The sequence below is a fragment of the Capsicum annuum genome, chromosome 12 (assembly GCF_002878395.1).
Source record: "Capsicum annuum cultivar UCD-10X-F1 chromosome 12, UCD10Xv1.1, whole genome shotgun sequence".
In the NCBI taxonomy this organism is placed as follows: Eukaryota; Viridiplantae; Streptophyta; class Magnoliopsida; order Solanales; family Solanaceae; genus Capsicum; species Capsicum annuum.
The window spans coordinates 174,155,271-174,171,575 of NC_061122.1; the positions used below are offsets into that span (position 1 = coordinate 174,155,271).

The following is a 16,305-nucleotide window of genomic DNA, read 5'->3' on the forward strand; positions in this document are numbered from 1 at the left end:
TTGAGATAAGTTTTAAAAATTTTAGTATGATTTTAAAATTTATAATAAATAAATTATCTTGTATTTTTTGATAAACAATTACTCATTGAAAGTCTTCTTTTTGTGAAATCTCGATATATGATGTGAGGTGAGTTTTCTAATGTTTTAGCATGTTCTTGATATTTACAATTTTGACAGTAAATGCGATTATAGAGATAAATTTGTTTGTGATTTGAGGTAAGTTTTCTAGAATTTTTAATATGTTCTTAAAATTTATAAAATAAATTATCATGTATTCTTGATAAACAATTGCTCATTGAGAAACACTTTTTTTGTGAATTTTGTATGTAACTTATAATTGAAGAGATAAATTTTTTGTGATTTGAGTAAGTTTTAATTAGTGTAGGAATTATCATAGGGGTTTTAAAGAAAAAATAAAAAGAAAACGTTTAATATTGGCATAAAAAAAGAGAATGGTACTAGGGTTCAATTTTTTGGTTGGTTGATTTATTTATAAACCTTTCTTCAAGGGTTTAGACCTAAAGATAAAGAGAACAATATTTAATCAGTTGTTTTGCATGCATTCCTACTTTATTTGAAAGAATTGAATAATTAATAGTCTCTTTCTTTTTTCATGGTGGGTTATTTTATAATTTTTCATTACATCATATATGGTCTGTTTTTGTACTCCATCTATGTTTAGTTATCTCCTTGCATTATTTTTTTCAGTTAATTGCTTTAAAGATTATATATGAATTATACAAAATTAATAATTGATTTGCATGAAGCATGATCTTTAATTTTATACAACGTACAATGACATATTTGATATACAATATTTATTTACATCATTTGAATATACATAAATTTATTTTAGCATCATTGCCATTTTTAATTATTTTTGTATTTATATATAATTTTATTTATTGATGCAAGTTACACGTGCAAAGCATGTAAACTAAACTAGATATATATATATATATATTATTATTATTATTATTATTATTATTATTATTATTATTAGTTATATATAAGAGGGAGTTTGAGTGCTGAAACAGACAGCAGGTCGACATGCCTGCTTCAGCTGCTTCAACCGTATTTTTATTGTATCATCCTTAATTAATTATTATAAGTTATTTACGTATTAGAAAAATAATAATATTTAATATAATTAAGTAAAATAAATATTTCTAACATGTCTGCTTCAGCTGTTTCAACCGTAATTTTATCATATCACCCCCAATTAATTATTATAAGTCTTCTAGGTATTAAAAAATTAATAGTATTTAATAAAAAAAAATGAAATAGACATAAAATAATAAATTAGCTCTTGATATTTTAAATTAGCTTAACGTGTTATATGAGGCCCACTTAGATTATTTTTCACAAGTAATTTTCTTAGTTATTATGTTATATCACTTCAAATACATGTTTATTTCATGGCTTCAATCGTGATTTTACTATATCATCCCTAATTACTTATTATGGTTATTTAAGCATTAAAAAGTTATATTATTAGTATCCCATATAAGAAGTGATAATAAGCAGTTGAAATAGGCTACTCATGGTCGACATACCTGCTTCAGCTACTTTAATCGTGATTTTACTACATTATTCCTAAATAATTATTATAAGTCATTTATGTATTAAAAAATTAATAATATTTAATAAAAAACTAAAATAGATATTTATGACATGATTGTTTCAACTAATTCAATCGTAATTTTACTATATTATTCATACTTAATCATTTTAAGTCATTTAAGTATTAAAAAATTAATAATATTTAATAAAAAGTGTAAAATAGACGTAAAATGATAAATTAATTTTTGATGTTTTAAATTAACTTGACGTCTTATATGAGACCACTTAAAAAAAATTCACAAATATTTTTTGTAATAATTTTACTATGTCACTTCTAATTAGTCGAATAGAAGAAAAAAATATTATAAATCACAATAATTAAAAACTTAAATAATTTTAAAAATCTAATTGACTATCAATGTCACAAAAGTTTGAACAACTTAAAATATCGTTGCACAAATTTCAACAATCTAAATATAATATGATATGCCTAACTTAGAATTTATCAATCAAACAAATGAACTTTTAATTAAATGATAGAATTATATATAACGTAGAATTTTTAAGGATCAACATTGGACCGTGCTTAGCACGGCGTGAGCCGACTAGTATATATATCTATGTATGAAATTTTTTATTTTCATTCAATTCCGGATAATGTTAGGAAGACTATTATGAAACAAAAAAATATAAAAATCATGAAAAAGTGGTGTCATGCACCCCCGGTTAGCCGCTTCTTAGCTAAACGATCTCTAAATCATTTCTCTGCGAATACCGGCTTCGACATTGGGCGAGTGAGTTTCTTCCAAACCCTAATGCACACTTGCCAATTATTTCCCTTTTGATTCTCTGTCTCTCTTCAATTTAAGCGACCCATCTTTATACAGGAACTGGTAACAATTTTGCAATTTTTCAGCTTAATTGTACTTGTGAAACTGTATAGTTATTTGAATCATCGTAATTTAAAACATACTGAATTTACTTTCCTATGATGTTTCAATTAGCTTAAACTATTGAAATTTACTTCCATAAAACTTATTCTTGTATTATGTAATCATTTATCGTGTCAAGAGACCGATTGCATCGCCAATTCTGTTTTAAGTTATCTGTTCAATGCTGCTATGTTATTCTGGCTCTTCATAGTATAAAACTGTTCTTCTTTTAGTGTTTTACACTTGATAAAAGATTATTGATGCATCATATCTCAGCAACAGAAAAAGAATGCAGATACTTAAAAATGCCCTTTAACTTGACTTCAGCGTAAATTTATGCACTCCAACTCTGGGTGTGCACAAATTGGCACGTAAACTATCATAAATTTGAACGTGTGTGAGTTGACACACGCGTCCTACTAGATTTGTCACGTAGGATGCGTGTGTCTACTTGTTTAAATCTAGATTTGCCATGTAGGACACGTGTCTATTTGTTCAGCTTTATGATAGTTTAGTATCTATTTGTGCACACTCAATGTTGGAGGGCATAGATTCCAACCGAGGCCAAATTAAAAGGCATGTTTATGCATTATGCCGAAAAAGAATTGTGTTATTGCGTTGATCTATCTTATTCTGAGAAATAGAAAAACGATAATGATACCCCCTCTTTCCTAATTTATGTGGCATACCCCCTCTTTCCTAATTTATGTGGCACAATTGGAATTTGGATAGTCAACTAAGTTTTTCTTTGATTGGAATTTCCTTATATGCCTTTTAAATATTTTAAGTTGTTAATCATTGTAATATATAGTATTTTTTACGTAGTTTTCAAATATACAAATTTTATTTCAAACAACTTAAAGCTTCTATGTCCGAATTCACCGTCAAAGTTTAAAAGTTTGAATCTTGAAATTCCAACCGTTGGGATGGAGGGGGTACATATTTTTTTTTATATATAATTGAGAAATCCATGTGGCCAGTTCTTAGGATCAATCAAAACTTTCGAAACTCTGGGATAATGGGTCCGCTCTTTTATCCTTCTCCAATTAAATACCAGGCTTAGTTTGCATGGTACTTAATTTTTTTAACAACAGCTGTTTCAACCGTCCGTTTTTTGTGTTCTTTCCCTTTTTAGGTTTCATAGTGTATAACTTTGAAGCAGTTGCTACCATTCTTATTTGTTAAATGTTAAGACATCTGGGAATTAAGACAAGAATCAAAGAGTATCCCTTCAAATGTTATATGATTCAGTAGCTTATTTAGTGCTCCCTCACCTTCCATTGGTTTTTGTGTTCTTTCCCTTTTTAGGTTTCATAGTGTATAACTTTGAAGCAGTTGCTACCTTTCTTATATGTTAAATGTTAAGACATCTGGGAATTAAGACAAGAATCAAAGAATATCCCTTTAAATGTTATTAGATTCAGTATAGTACTCCTTCACCTTCCATTTTATATCAAACTTTCTCCTTTTGTGGGACATCCAGAATTTTTTGATGCAATGCCATTTATATACAATGTTCACGATTTTCAAGAATTTAAGTTCTTTAAACTAAAGGGCAGCCCGGTGCACTAAAGCTCCTACGCTGCGCAGGTCCCGGGAAGGGTCCGACCGCAAGGATCTATTGTACGCTGCCGTACCTTGCATTTCCGCCAGAGGCTGTTTCCAAGGCTTGAACTCATGTCCTCCCGATCACATGGCAGCAACTTTACGAGTTAATCCAAGGCTCCCCTTTAAACTATTCAAATTTTAAATTCTTTTTCTATCATAGTAATTTTCAACCATTACTTAAAAGTTTCTTCCAATACCATGTATAATATATATGCACTTCTATTAACATTTTAAATTTCAAGCCTTGGAAACAACCTTGGAAACAGCCTCTGACAGAAATGCAAGGTAAGGTTGCGTACGATACACCCTTGTGGTGGGGCCCTTCCTCGGACACAGCACATAGCGGTAGCTTTAGTGCACCGGGCTGCCCTTTTTTTATTAACATTTTAAATTTCGAGTCCAATCAAATTTCATCATACAAAATTGGATGGATGAAGTTGTATATTTCTGTTTACCACCCTGTTGGTTTATCTATTACATTTTTACTAGAAAAATCTTGAACACCCTTCTCTATAGCGCCTGAAGGAGTTGAAAATGTAATGTGTTATTGTTTAAGGGTAGAATATAACCCTTTTTCCCAGTGTATGTGCTTAACAATTCTGTATATTTGCTGTATTGGGTGCTGTATGTGCTTATCAAGTCTCTGTATTTTCAATATTATGTGCATATACTATGTTTATTTGATATGAGGTGAAATTTATAGTGTTAATTCTGCATGTAAGTATGTTTGATCTTTTCTATATGGCTTCCATATGCAGGTCGAGATGGGAATATATTTGAGTAGTCCAAAAACTGATAAAATGTCCGAGGATGGTGAGAATGACAGTCTAAGATTTGGCTTGTCATCAATGCAAGGATGGCGTTCAACCATGGAAGATGCTGTAAGTGCATCCACGCGTGCGCTGTTTGTGTTCTTCTATAACCCTTCATCTTTTGTCCACCATTTGTTGCAAGATGGTTCTTATGCCTTTTTTTTTGAATAACCGTGGTGTCCAGGCCAGCTTTCGCGCCCCTCGACTAAATCCACGGGATACCTTCCACCTCCACCACAGGCTAGAACAGATGGGAAGAATCACCTAGTGTGTTTTGTCTCTGTTGAGTTTTGAACTCAAGACCTTAGGTTCTTAACCCACTTCACTGACCACTAGGCCAAATCCTTGGGTGCAAGGTTCGTGTGGCTTTCTTACAAATTCAAATCGTCATCCCTTTCAGCCATATGTTTTCCCAATTATTATTTGTGGCATGATGACGACTCCCAAATAGTTTTGGCTTCATTCTATTAGTCAGTGCCCTAAGATCATGCTTAGTAATTACGGTGAACAAGAATGCTAATTTGAGATTTTATATAGCATGCAGTTTATCCAAATTTGGACACTTCCGCTTCCTTCTTTGGTGTGTATGATGGCCATGGAGGTAAGCATCCTACTCATTTGATGTAGGACTTTGTAACTGTATTTTGCTAACGATGCTGGTCTTTTTTGTGTATGCATATTAGGCGGCGCTTGATATTCACTAATGTTTTTAACTCTCCTTCTTTCTCATTTAGGCAACATATGAGCTTTTTGTTTCCATTTGTTACTTTGACCAAAGTTTTGTATTCTTGAAGATAATTTTCAGTTCTCTTTTCTACTTCACTGAAACTTTGAGATATGGTAATGTTTTAGTTACAGACATGACGAAATTGAGGAACCTTGTATCTTTTGACTACGTGTCATGTAATGCTGTTTTACATCTTTTTTTTTTTCCAGCTTCCTGCATTGAAGCAGGAAGTCACTTTAATGGTTTGTTTAATATGTTTACTTGTTTTCTTGTAAACATATAATTAGATTAATACAACAACAACAACAACAACAAACCCAGTGTATTCCCACCTAGTGGGGTCTGGGGGGTAAGATGTACGCAGTCCATACCTCTACCTCTGATGAAGTAGAAAGGCTGTTTCCGATAGACCCCCGGCTCAAGGCACGAGATACCACACAAACACATAGTAAAGCACAGAAGCAGATTACATAACATAAATACGGCACCCATAATATAATTAGATTAATAGTAGGGTGAAATTCATTAAAGAAATTTCATCTTATCAATGCCATCCAACTAGATTCCATTCAAAAACTGTGAAAAGAATATAACCATGTATATAAGGGTATTTCAAAGAAGTGAAAGAAAAGGATAAGAAATTTAAACTTCATTATCCGTTTATTCTTCACTTTCTCCTCAAATGTTGGATGTCCTCTCTCTCTTTCCATGGTTCTATAATAACTTATGAGGCAGTTATTGTCGACTTTTGAACGGTTCTTCAGTTGCCGTATCTTGCCAAGGACAGTGGTTATATAGTTTTCCATTTTCAGTTGAACAATTCCAGTTACTTTCTGTGATCTGCCTTCCCATTAATCATGAGCATTTTTTGAACAAAAATCTTTTAGCTTGCCATTCTTTCTCCCTCCAAAAGGTTTCCAGATCCAACGAAGTTATAAAAAACAAAATTGGACATGGATGATAATGCTCTGTAATCACTACAAAGAGCTTGGATCATCATGCTATTCCACGTGAATGAGCACTTTACACGAATTTTCTTCTTATCTTTAACTTGACCTTGATTAGGGTAAAGAGTTGTTTCCAGCAATTAAGTTTTTCTCCTGCTTCCAGCAACTTGTCCTTGGGCCATTTCGGGGGTGTTAAATGCCTTCACCGTTCTTTCCTACAGTGGACCAGTTCTCGTTGGTAACTTTTTCATAACTTTATTCACCCATAAATAGTCCGCTAGATTTTGTTTCCAAATCTGTGCATGCTCTTCTCTCGATGGAGAAAGTTTCCATAAAAGTGAGTGGGCATCTGTTTCATCCTTTTAGAGAAGAACTGATCGTCATGTTTTCTGTTGAACTTGGTAATTCAGGCACCTGGTCCCAAGTACTAAGACTTCCATGACTCATTTCTCCTCATTTCCTATCTGGCTTCTCAACATGACACTTCTTCCGATTCCAGGCCCTCAAAGTCTGATAGAAAGCTCTTATATTCCTCTTATTATCTCCTTTGGTTTTCTTTTTGCTAAATAAACACCACCTCCGTTGTTTCAGATAGCTATACAACGACTTTTGAAGTATCTCTGTGCCACTGAGTGGTTGTAATTTCTTAGTCTTCTTTTTGATCACTTTCAGCATTAACTTTGAAATCTAAATGAAGTATTATTGTATAGGTATTGAGTGTCAATTTTGATTATTTTGAAAAGGTTTCCTTCCTAAGTCGAATATGTTAAGATCCTTTCCAATTGCAATATTTCCGGCGAACTCTGGAAGAAATGTTAAGAGGAAAGGAACTCAATTTGACATGTCTCTATATTCTTTTGTCATTTTCTTTGTTTTTGTTTCGGTATGTCCAATGCATTGTATCCATCACAGAAAGCTATGTCAGCTGCAAATAGTAGTTTGAGGTCACTTTCACTGTCTTGCTGCAGCTAGAGAATTTTCTTTTCAGTGAGTCTTCATAGACTCTTCCACAGCTGATTATCATTTTCTTGAACAGGGTCCCTGTCCAGGTTATTCTCAATAACTCGTGGTTCTTTCCCTGATCAGAGCTTTTAGGCATCCAGTTGAGAAACATCTCAATTTTACGACCCAAAATATTAAATTAATTTCGAGGCCATGAGATCATGAAATTCTGCGTCTCTTCACTCTACTAGATATCCAGGCACAGACCCAATATATGTTATTTTTTTGTCTCAATTTATGTGATATAAATAAATTTAGATAATTAATTATATTTTTCAGATGTTCTTAGATATTTCAAGTTGTTAGCTATTGTCTTAGTAGATGAAGAGCTTAGGGAGTAGGTGGTAGAGGTTAAGAGAGTTAGTGATAGGTTGATGTCTATTAAGTTGGTCATTGGAGGGTTTACGGTGAACGTTATTAGTGCCTACGCCCCGCAAGTAGGTTTGGACGAGGAGGAGAAGGATTTTTGGGAGGTTTTAGATGAGGTGGTGAGGACCATCCCAAGCACTGAGAAAGAGGGGATGTCAATGGACATATTGGGTCTTTGTCAAGAGTTTATGATGATGTGCATGGCGGTTTCGGTTTTGGGGAGTGAAATGAAGGAGGATCTTCTCTTTTGAATTTTTCTAGGGCTTTTAGGTTGTGGATAGCTAATTCGAGCTTTCCGAAGAAGGAGAAACACCTTATTGCGTTTCGTAGTTCAGTGGCCAAGACTCAGTTAGACTTTTTGCTTCTTAGGAAAAGGGATAGAGCGCTATGTAAAGACTATAAAGTCATACCGAGCGAGAATCTTTCGACTCAGCATAGGTTGTTGGTGATGGACTTGGTTATCAATAAGAAGAAAAGTGTGGAGGCTCAGCCCAGGATTAAGTGGGGTAGCTTGACTTTGGCTAGTGCTTTGGAAATGGAGAAGTTGAAGAGTAGGGGGCTTGGGAGAGTAGAGGGGTGTGTGGATAGTATGTGGGAGACAACTGCCAGTTGCATTAGGGAGACCGCTAGAGAGATGTTTGGGTGTCTCGAGAGGTCGATCTGGCAAACATCGAGGAGACTGGTGGTGGAACGAAAAGGTTAAGAGAAAGTTGGAGTCTAAGAAGGTGGCTTATGCTAAGTTGATTGAGAGCAAGGATGATGAGGAAAGGTAGACGAATAAGGAAGAGTATAAGGTAGCTAGAAGAGAGGCTAAGTTAGCGGTTATGGCGGCTAAAACAACAACTTTTGAGAGCTTGTATGCGGCGTTAGAGGAGAAAAACGGAGATAAGAAGTTGTATAGGCTGGCCAAGGCCACGTGAAGTGCATCAAAGAACATGATACAGTGTTGGTTGAGGATGCCTGCCCTTATTAGGGAGAGGTGGCAGTCCTATTTTCATAAACTTTTGAACGATGAAGGGGACAAAGGTTTCGTGTTGGGGGACTTGGAGAAATCTAAGGAGTGTCGCGATTATGGTTATTGTAGGCGTATCAAGGTTGAGGAGGTCAAGGGAGCTATTTGCAGGATGCGGCGGGGTAGGGCGATGGGGCCAGACGAGATTCCAGTGGACTTTTGGAAGAGCACTAGCGGGGTAGGTTTGGAGTGGTTGACAAGGTTATTTAACATTATTTTTAGGGCGTCGAAGATGCGTGGAGGTGGAGTATGATGAGTCCAGTGTATAGGAATAAGGGAGACATCCAAAGTTGCAACAACTATAGAGGTATTAAGTTGTTGAGTCATACTATGAAGGTTTGGGAAAGGGTGGTAGAGTTGAGGATGAGAAGGATTGTGGCGATCTCTGAGAATCAGTTCAGTTTCATGTCAGGTCGCTCGACTACCGAGGCCATTCACCTTGTGAGGAGATTAGTGAAGCAGTTTCAGAAGAGGAGGAAGGACTTGGACATGGTGTTTATTGATCTTGAGAAGGCATATGATAGAGTTCCCTGGGAGATTCTGTGGAGGTGCTTGGAGGCTAGAGGGGTGCCCGTGGCGTACACTAGGTCGATTCAGGAAATGTATAATGGTGCGAAAACTCGTGTGAGGAAGGTAGGTGGAGATTCGGAGCACTTCCCAGTTTTGATGGGATTGCACCAGGAATCGACTCTTAGCCCGTTTTTATTTGCCTTGGTGATGGATGTTTTGACGCGACATATTTAAGGGAAGGTGCCTTGGTGTATGTTATTTGCAGATGATGTAGTACTGATTGATGAGACTCGGGGTGGGGTGGAGTTAATGATAAGTTGGAGATTTGGAGGACAAACACTTGAGTCTAAAGAATTTCAGTTAAGTAGAACCAAGATGGAGTACTTAGAGTGTAAGTTCAGTGATGTGACGCACTGGAGTGGTTGTGAAGGTGGACTCTCAGGCCATTCAGAAGAGAGAGAGTTTCAAGTATCTGAGGTCTATGATTCAGGGCAATGGTGAGATTGACGAGGATATCACGCATCGTATTGGGGCAGGGTGGTTGAAATGGAGGCTCGCTTCGGGAGTTTTATGTGATAAGAAGGTGCCCCGAAGCTTAAAGGTAAGTTCTATAGAGTGGTAGTTCGGTCGGCTATGTTGTATGGAGCGGAGTGTTGGTCAGCTCCTACATCCAAAAGTTGAAGGTGGCAGAGATGAAAATGTTGCGATGGATGTATCGATATACCAGGAAAGATAGGGTGAGGAATGAGATTATTTGGAAGAAAGTGAGAGTTGCCTCGGTGGAGGACAGGATGCGAGAAGTGAGGTTACGTTGGTTCGGGCACGTGCTGAAGAGGGGCTCTGATGCTCCAGTGCGGAGGTGTGAGACACTGGCTATGGATGGTTTTAGGCGGGGTAGAGGTAGATCGAAGAAATATTGGAGGGAAGTGATTAGGCATGATACGGAGCAGTTACAGCTTATGAAGGACATGACCCTTGATAGGAAGGTGTGGAGGACGCGGATTAGGGTAGAAGGTTAGGGGGTGGGAGTGCGTCGGTAATAATAGGGGAGTGTTCTTGTGTGTCTGGAGTTTCTTGTTCGCGGTGTTGTGGCTGTAATATTATCTTGTGGCTAGCGGTGTTAGTTTATTTTGCATACTGTACTGGTTTATATGCACTTATCTTTTGTGTTTGTTATGTTAGTTTATTTTGCGTACCGTACTAGTTTTTATGCACTTATCTTTTGTGTTTGTTATACTGTTATTGATCCTAAGCCGGGGGTCTATCGGAAACGACCTCTCTACTTCACCTGAGGTAGTGGTATAGTGGTATGGTCTGTGTACACTCTACCCTCTCCAGACCCCACTATGTGGGAATACACTGGGTATGTTGTTGTTGTTGTTGTAAGCTGTTAGCTATTTTAATTGATAATACTTTTTTTGCATTGTAATTTACTACTAAAACGACTGGAAATGTTTCCAAAAAAATAGGCGTACAACTTTCAAAAAGTTGACGCCCTTTTTTATCTCTAAAGATAGGGTGTCCGTTTTAGGTTCAAAAGAAAATTTACGTTTGATTCTATGTTGCCACCAATTAAAAAGTGTACGAACAAAACTCAACAAGATTAAACGTTTGACAAATAGATGAATCACAATGTATACAAACAACTTACTTAGTAAGAAACGAAAGACGTACTGATAATCACTCTATATTTCATGTCTCTTAGATTTATTTCATACACCTCCTGATAACTATTTGTTAATTGTTAATCCAATATTGAACCGACTGGATATGATTCATAATACCTTTTCTTCTATTTCAAATTAAGTGATACTAGTATAATTTTGTAAGTCAATCAAATATCACGATTGAAGTAGCGAAGCATACATGTAATAGATGACTCAGAATAACTAATTAGAAGCGACATAGCAAAATTGCTATAAAAAATACTTATGAAAAAAATTTAAGTGGGTTAGGATTTAATTTATCATTTTATGTCTATTTTACTTTTTTGAATTAAATATTATTAATTTTTTGATACTTAAATGACTTATAATAATTAATTAGGGGTGATATAATAAAATTTCGGTTGAAACAGCTGAAACAGACATGTCATAAATGTCTATTTTACTTTTTTTAATTAAATATTATTATTTTTCTAATACGTAAATGACATATAATAATTAATTATGAGTGATATAGTAAAATCACGAAGCAAGCAGGCATGTTGATGAACACGTACGGTTGAAACAGCTGAAGCAGACATGTCATAAATGTTTATTTTACTTTTTTATTAAATATTATTATTTTTCTAATACGTAAATGACATATAATAATTAATTATGAGTGATATAGTAAAATCACGGAGCAAGCAGGCATGTTGACGAGCACGTACGGTTGAAACGGCTGAAGTTGACATGTCATAAATGTTTATTTTACTTTTTTTTATTAAATATTATTAATTTTCTTATACGTAAATGACATTTAATAATTAATTAGGGGTGATATAATAATATCACGGAGCAAGCAGACATGTTGACGAACACGTATGGTTGAAACGGCTGAAGCAGACATGTCATAAATGTTTATTTTACTTTTTTTAATTAAATATTATTAATTTTTTAATACGTAAATGACATGTAATAATTAATTAGGGGTGATATAGTAAAATCAAGGAGCAAGCAGGCACATCGACGAAGAGGTGTTTGCTTTACCGCGTTTCTACATAATAGTGATATGCAATGAATGATTTCTTCCTTCAAGCAATAGTGCTGGATTTCAAGATCTTTTCACCTCCTCGTAATTGCGACCATGCTAAGGGAACAATTTCCAGTTCCACTCTGTTGTTTACTTTATTAAGTAGCTTACTGTAATAACATTTTGCTTAGACCCCATATTAACACTTAATAAGGTCCTCCATTTTGTAGGCGATGAAGTTTCTAAATTCTGTGCCAAATTTCTTCACCAAGAGGTTCTTAATCATGAAGCATCCTCAGCTGGTGATATAGGTGCTTCTATTCAGCATGCTTTTTTCAGGTCGCCTCAGTCCTAGTTTTTTTAAATTTAATTTAACTTTTCATCTTGTGCTGCAATATAATCATTGGCCTAGTCTGCGCTAGGCAGCAGGAAGATGTTATTCTCGTATACTTTTCATGTTTTCATCAGCCTGGGATTCGGAGCAAGGCAATTGCATATTCAAGTAACTAAGCTTTCTGATCTAAGAAAGTATGATGCATGTTGGGATGGGCTGATATTTTTCTTACTACTATGAGATTTCTTTCGATGAATGCTAATGATTGAACTGTTTTCCTGACCAAAATCGAGCATTTTCAGTGCTAATAGATTTCCAGCATTAGTGTCCCTGTGAGTCCTCCAGATATTCCATGTCAACAACTAGCTGTTTTACTTTTGCATTTGTCAGAACATTTTCTTTTACAAGTTTTTCTTGAGCCAAGGGTCTGTCAGAAAAATCCTCCCGATCTATAAAGTAGGGTAGAGAGGTAGGTTTGTGTACACCCCATCCCCCCCAGACCCCCCACCATGTGGTATCATACTAGGTATATTGTTGAACAACTATCTGTTGTGCTTGCACTTTTCTACCATAACTTGTCAGTATGAGTGTTAATGTGAAAATTTGTTAAGTCTTTTTCTGGAAAAGGATTTCTCCACATTATTAGATAGCTTTTTTTCAGTGTTATGAGCTTCTTGTCTCTATGTTTATGAATCTGACCTTATGTATGTTTCTCCATGAAGAATGGATGAGATGATGTGTGGACAAACAGGTCAGAGAGAATTTGCCGCTTTGACAGAAAAGGACCAAGCTAAGGACATAATAGAGGGTTTGATATCGCCTCCCAAGCATGGTGAATCCAAGGGGCAAACAGATGGTGGGTCTTCAGATGAGGTATCAGTCCCGACCTTTATTTTTTGTGTCGACTTATAGCTGCAAGGTGCATTACACCTGTTTGTTTCTATAAGAACATTCTTTCTGCTATTAATGAATTTTAGGGTCCTATTCGTCGTATATAAATTGAAGAGACTTTAACTTTAAAATTTTGGAAGAGCTTCTCACCTTTTCAGTACTTCAATTTGAAAAATGTCCTGCATCTTACTACTAATTGCGATGTCATAGCATGTCTAAGTCAGTCGTCATATTCTATTATGAATGTGATTGTATGGATCATCTAGAAGGGCATAACTTGTCATCATGAAGATTTAGTTGGAAGGATTATCTTTTCATGGTCTGCACCTAATATTTGTGAATCACTGGTTTCCTCTTACGATTATCGTGTTCTGGCCATGGATGTTGTGCAGTACTCTGGTGGTGGTTCAGGGTGGGTCCTTAAATGGGAAATTTAGTGTTTAAGTTGAAAGGTAAGAGAAAAAAAGGCTAGTAGCTAAGGAAGTAAGCCTGAGGGGCATCACATACACCCTCCTTTGAGGACATTGGGGTTTGCTCCACTATTGTCCTGAGGGAATAAAAGCTTTGATACCAGATTTGTCACGAACCAGGTCCATGACATGCATTGTCCGTCTTTGGCTTAAGCCAGCATGAATTTGTTTTTCGGGCTATGCCACATCGAGCCTCAAAAGCACGCGTATCATGTGAACTTGAAATATTTCTTATAAAGCTCTTCACCTTTTTCTCTCATTTCTTTGCGAGATTCGCCTAAGGTGTCATGTGCACCTCATTTTTTGAAGCTTGCCAGCCTAGAAGCCTATTAGTCTTGCTTGACCCGCCTTCGGCTAGAGGCATCACAGGATTAAATTGTGTTTCGATAGAAACTCCACTTACAAAAGTTTGTAAAAATGATGTTATGAGTGGAAATTGAAGATTAGACAATTTTCACTTGAAATGCACTTTCAAAAAACTATTTCAACTTAATATAATATTGCACTTGAAGTTTACACACTTTTAACACAAATTTCATGGCCAAAAGTCAACTTGCAAGTTACAAAAAACTGGATTAGTTATCTACAAGTGAAATCATGTCACCAGTTCGAGAAATCAAAATAAGAGACTCGAACTATTTCTTTGGACTCTTTTTCAAATTCGATAAATATTAGCTCACCGTATATGTCATTACAGTTCTATAATTCAGAGTATTGTTTCCTATTTGATCCTTACAACCAAATGCTGAATGATATTTGGCAGTGAGGGAATAGTGAAATAGATGGTACAACCAAATGTTGAATGATGCTTTTGTTGTGAGGGAATAGTGAAGCTGAGGGAATAGTGAAACAGAGTGTTCTCCGATCAGAACTACTTTCTTTTGACATCATTTTACATGAACAAGGTGTTGTTTCCTTTATAGAATAGAATAGAAAAGAAGGGATTTGAGAATGTATTCACTACCTTGGCTCTGAATTTTGGTGCTGCGTAGAAAGGAGGAAGAGAAAAGATAATTTTGAGACTATTCCCTAAAACTATTGGGTTTAAAAAGTATGTAAGCATGTTCTAAAGGCATACAACAAAGTCCCACGGGAGATTATTTAGAGATGCTCGGAGTCTCAAGGCGTACTTGTGGCTTACATTGATTGAGGATATGTATTGTCACGCCCCAAACTCGGAGGTCGCAACTGGCATATAATGCCTTACCTGACTGAGCAAACTAACTTACACCCAACCAAATAACATAACTTGCGACAAGGCAGGGCCGACGAGGCCTAAACGACACTAATAATACATAATATAAAAGCAAGAGAAAAATGCAACAGACCGATAAGGTCGCATTAGACCACATCTGTACGGAAGCCAGCCCAATAAACAAAAATATACATGAGGCGAACAAGGCCAAAAACCAAGAATACAACCGACAAAAGGGCCACAACTGACGCACATACCCATAACAAACGTCTACAAGCCTCTAAGATGAAGAACCACTAACAACTAGTCGGGATAAGACCCCGACATACCGATCAGCTAGCAAAGTAGAAGAGGGCTCAAGACTCGGTAACTCCAGAAAGAATGGAGGGTACCAATCATTAGGTGAACTCGACTACATGCCATGACGATCCTTATGTACCTAATAACATGAAGGCATGAATGCAGTGTCCCCTAGGCAATGTACCTAATAACATGAAGGCATGAATGCAGTGTCCCCTAGGCAATGGAGACACCAGTACGAAATAATGTACTGAGTTTGTAAGGCGAATAATAACTGAGTAGGTACCATGAGGTAATGAATGTAAATACAGATAAGGGTCGTAGATAATATGAGTGTGCTTACCAACTCTTGGATATATGGATAGCGGATTTGATATCATAAAGTACGGCAAATAATCGAGTAGTGTCAAGGTTAACCAGAAAGTACCCACCTTCTCATGGCTTAGACCTTAAACCGTAACTAATTATTAGTTAGCTTAAATAAGCGAGATGTTAGATGTTATCAAGATATGGACTTGCGAAAAAGAATGGTCAAAATAAAATCTAATAGCTCCTGATGCAAATTCTACAATAATAATCAAACAACATACAAGTTGAACCCCCATAAGCTCGACATAAATCAAGTAAACTAATATATCAGAAGTATCGAATTCGATATTTAATAACTTAAAGTTTCAAGAAGGTTCTTAGGACCATTAGGACCATTCTACAAGAGGTCAAATAACAAGTTTCGCCTAGTATGTACATCATGTCGTCACACCAAGCATAATCAAATATCGAGAAGGACCGAATCCCTATATCTAGAATGGCAAAACCTTGTATCAAGTAGGGACGAAACCTACTAATCAAGAGAATCAAAAATCATATAAAAATTGGCTTCCTCGTTCGTAAAAGTATCAAATTCAAGTTTCAAGACTCAAGTGTAGAGAGAACTCCAAGAACTATTCAAATGAGGTC

General features: G+C 35.9%; 1 protein-coding gene across 3 annotated transcripts in view; it reads left to right on the forward strand.

Annotated features, from left to right (window-relative positions):
- The first annotated feature begins 2,210 nt into the window (after positions 1–2,210).
- Positions 2,211–16,305, forward strand: part of LOC107850409 (probable protein phosphatase 2C 60) — a 46,266-nt gene continuing 32,171 nt past the window's right edge. The window contains exons 1-5 of one of the 3 annotated variants that reach the window (XM_016694905.2): positions 2,211–2,357; positions 4,862–4,984; positions 5,453–5,516; positions 12,389–12,497; positions 13,215–13,365. In XM_016694905.2, coding sequence (XP_016550391.1) covers positions 2,238–2,357; positions 4,862–4,984; positions 5,453–5,516; positions 12,389–12,497; positions 13,215–13,365 — 567 coding nt within the window. In that variant the 5' untranslated portion in view covers positions 2,211–2,237. Of the gene's footprint in view, positions 2,457–4,861; positions 4,985–5,452; positions 5,517–12,388; positions 12,498–13,214; positions 13,366–16,305 lie in introns of all 3 variants that reach the window. The other 2 variants (XM_047401068.1, XM_016694906.2) reach the window with 2 other exon arrangements.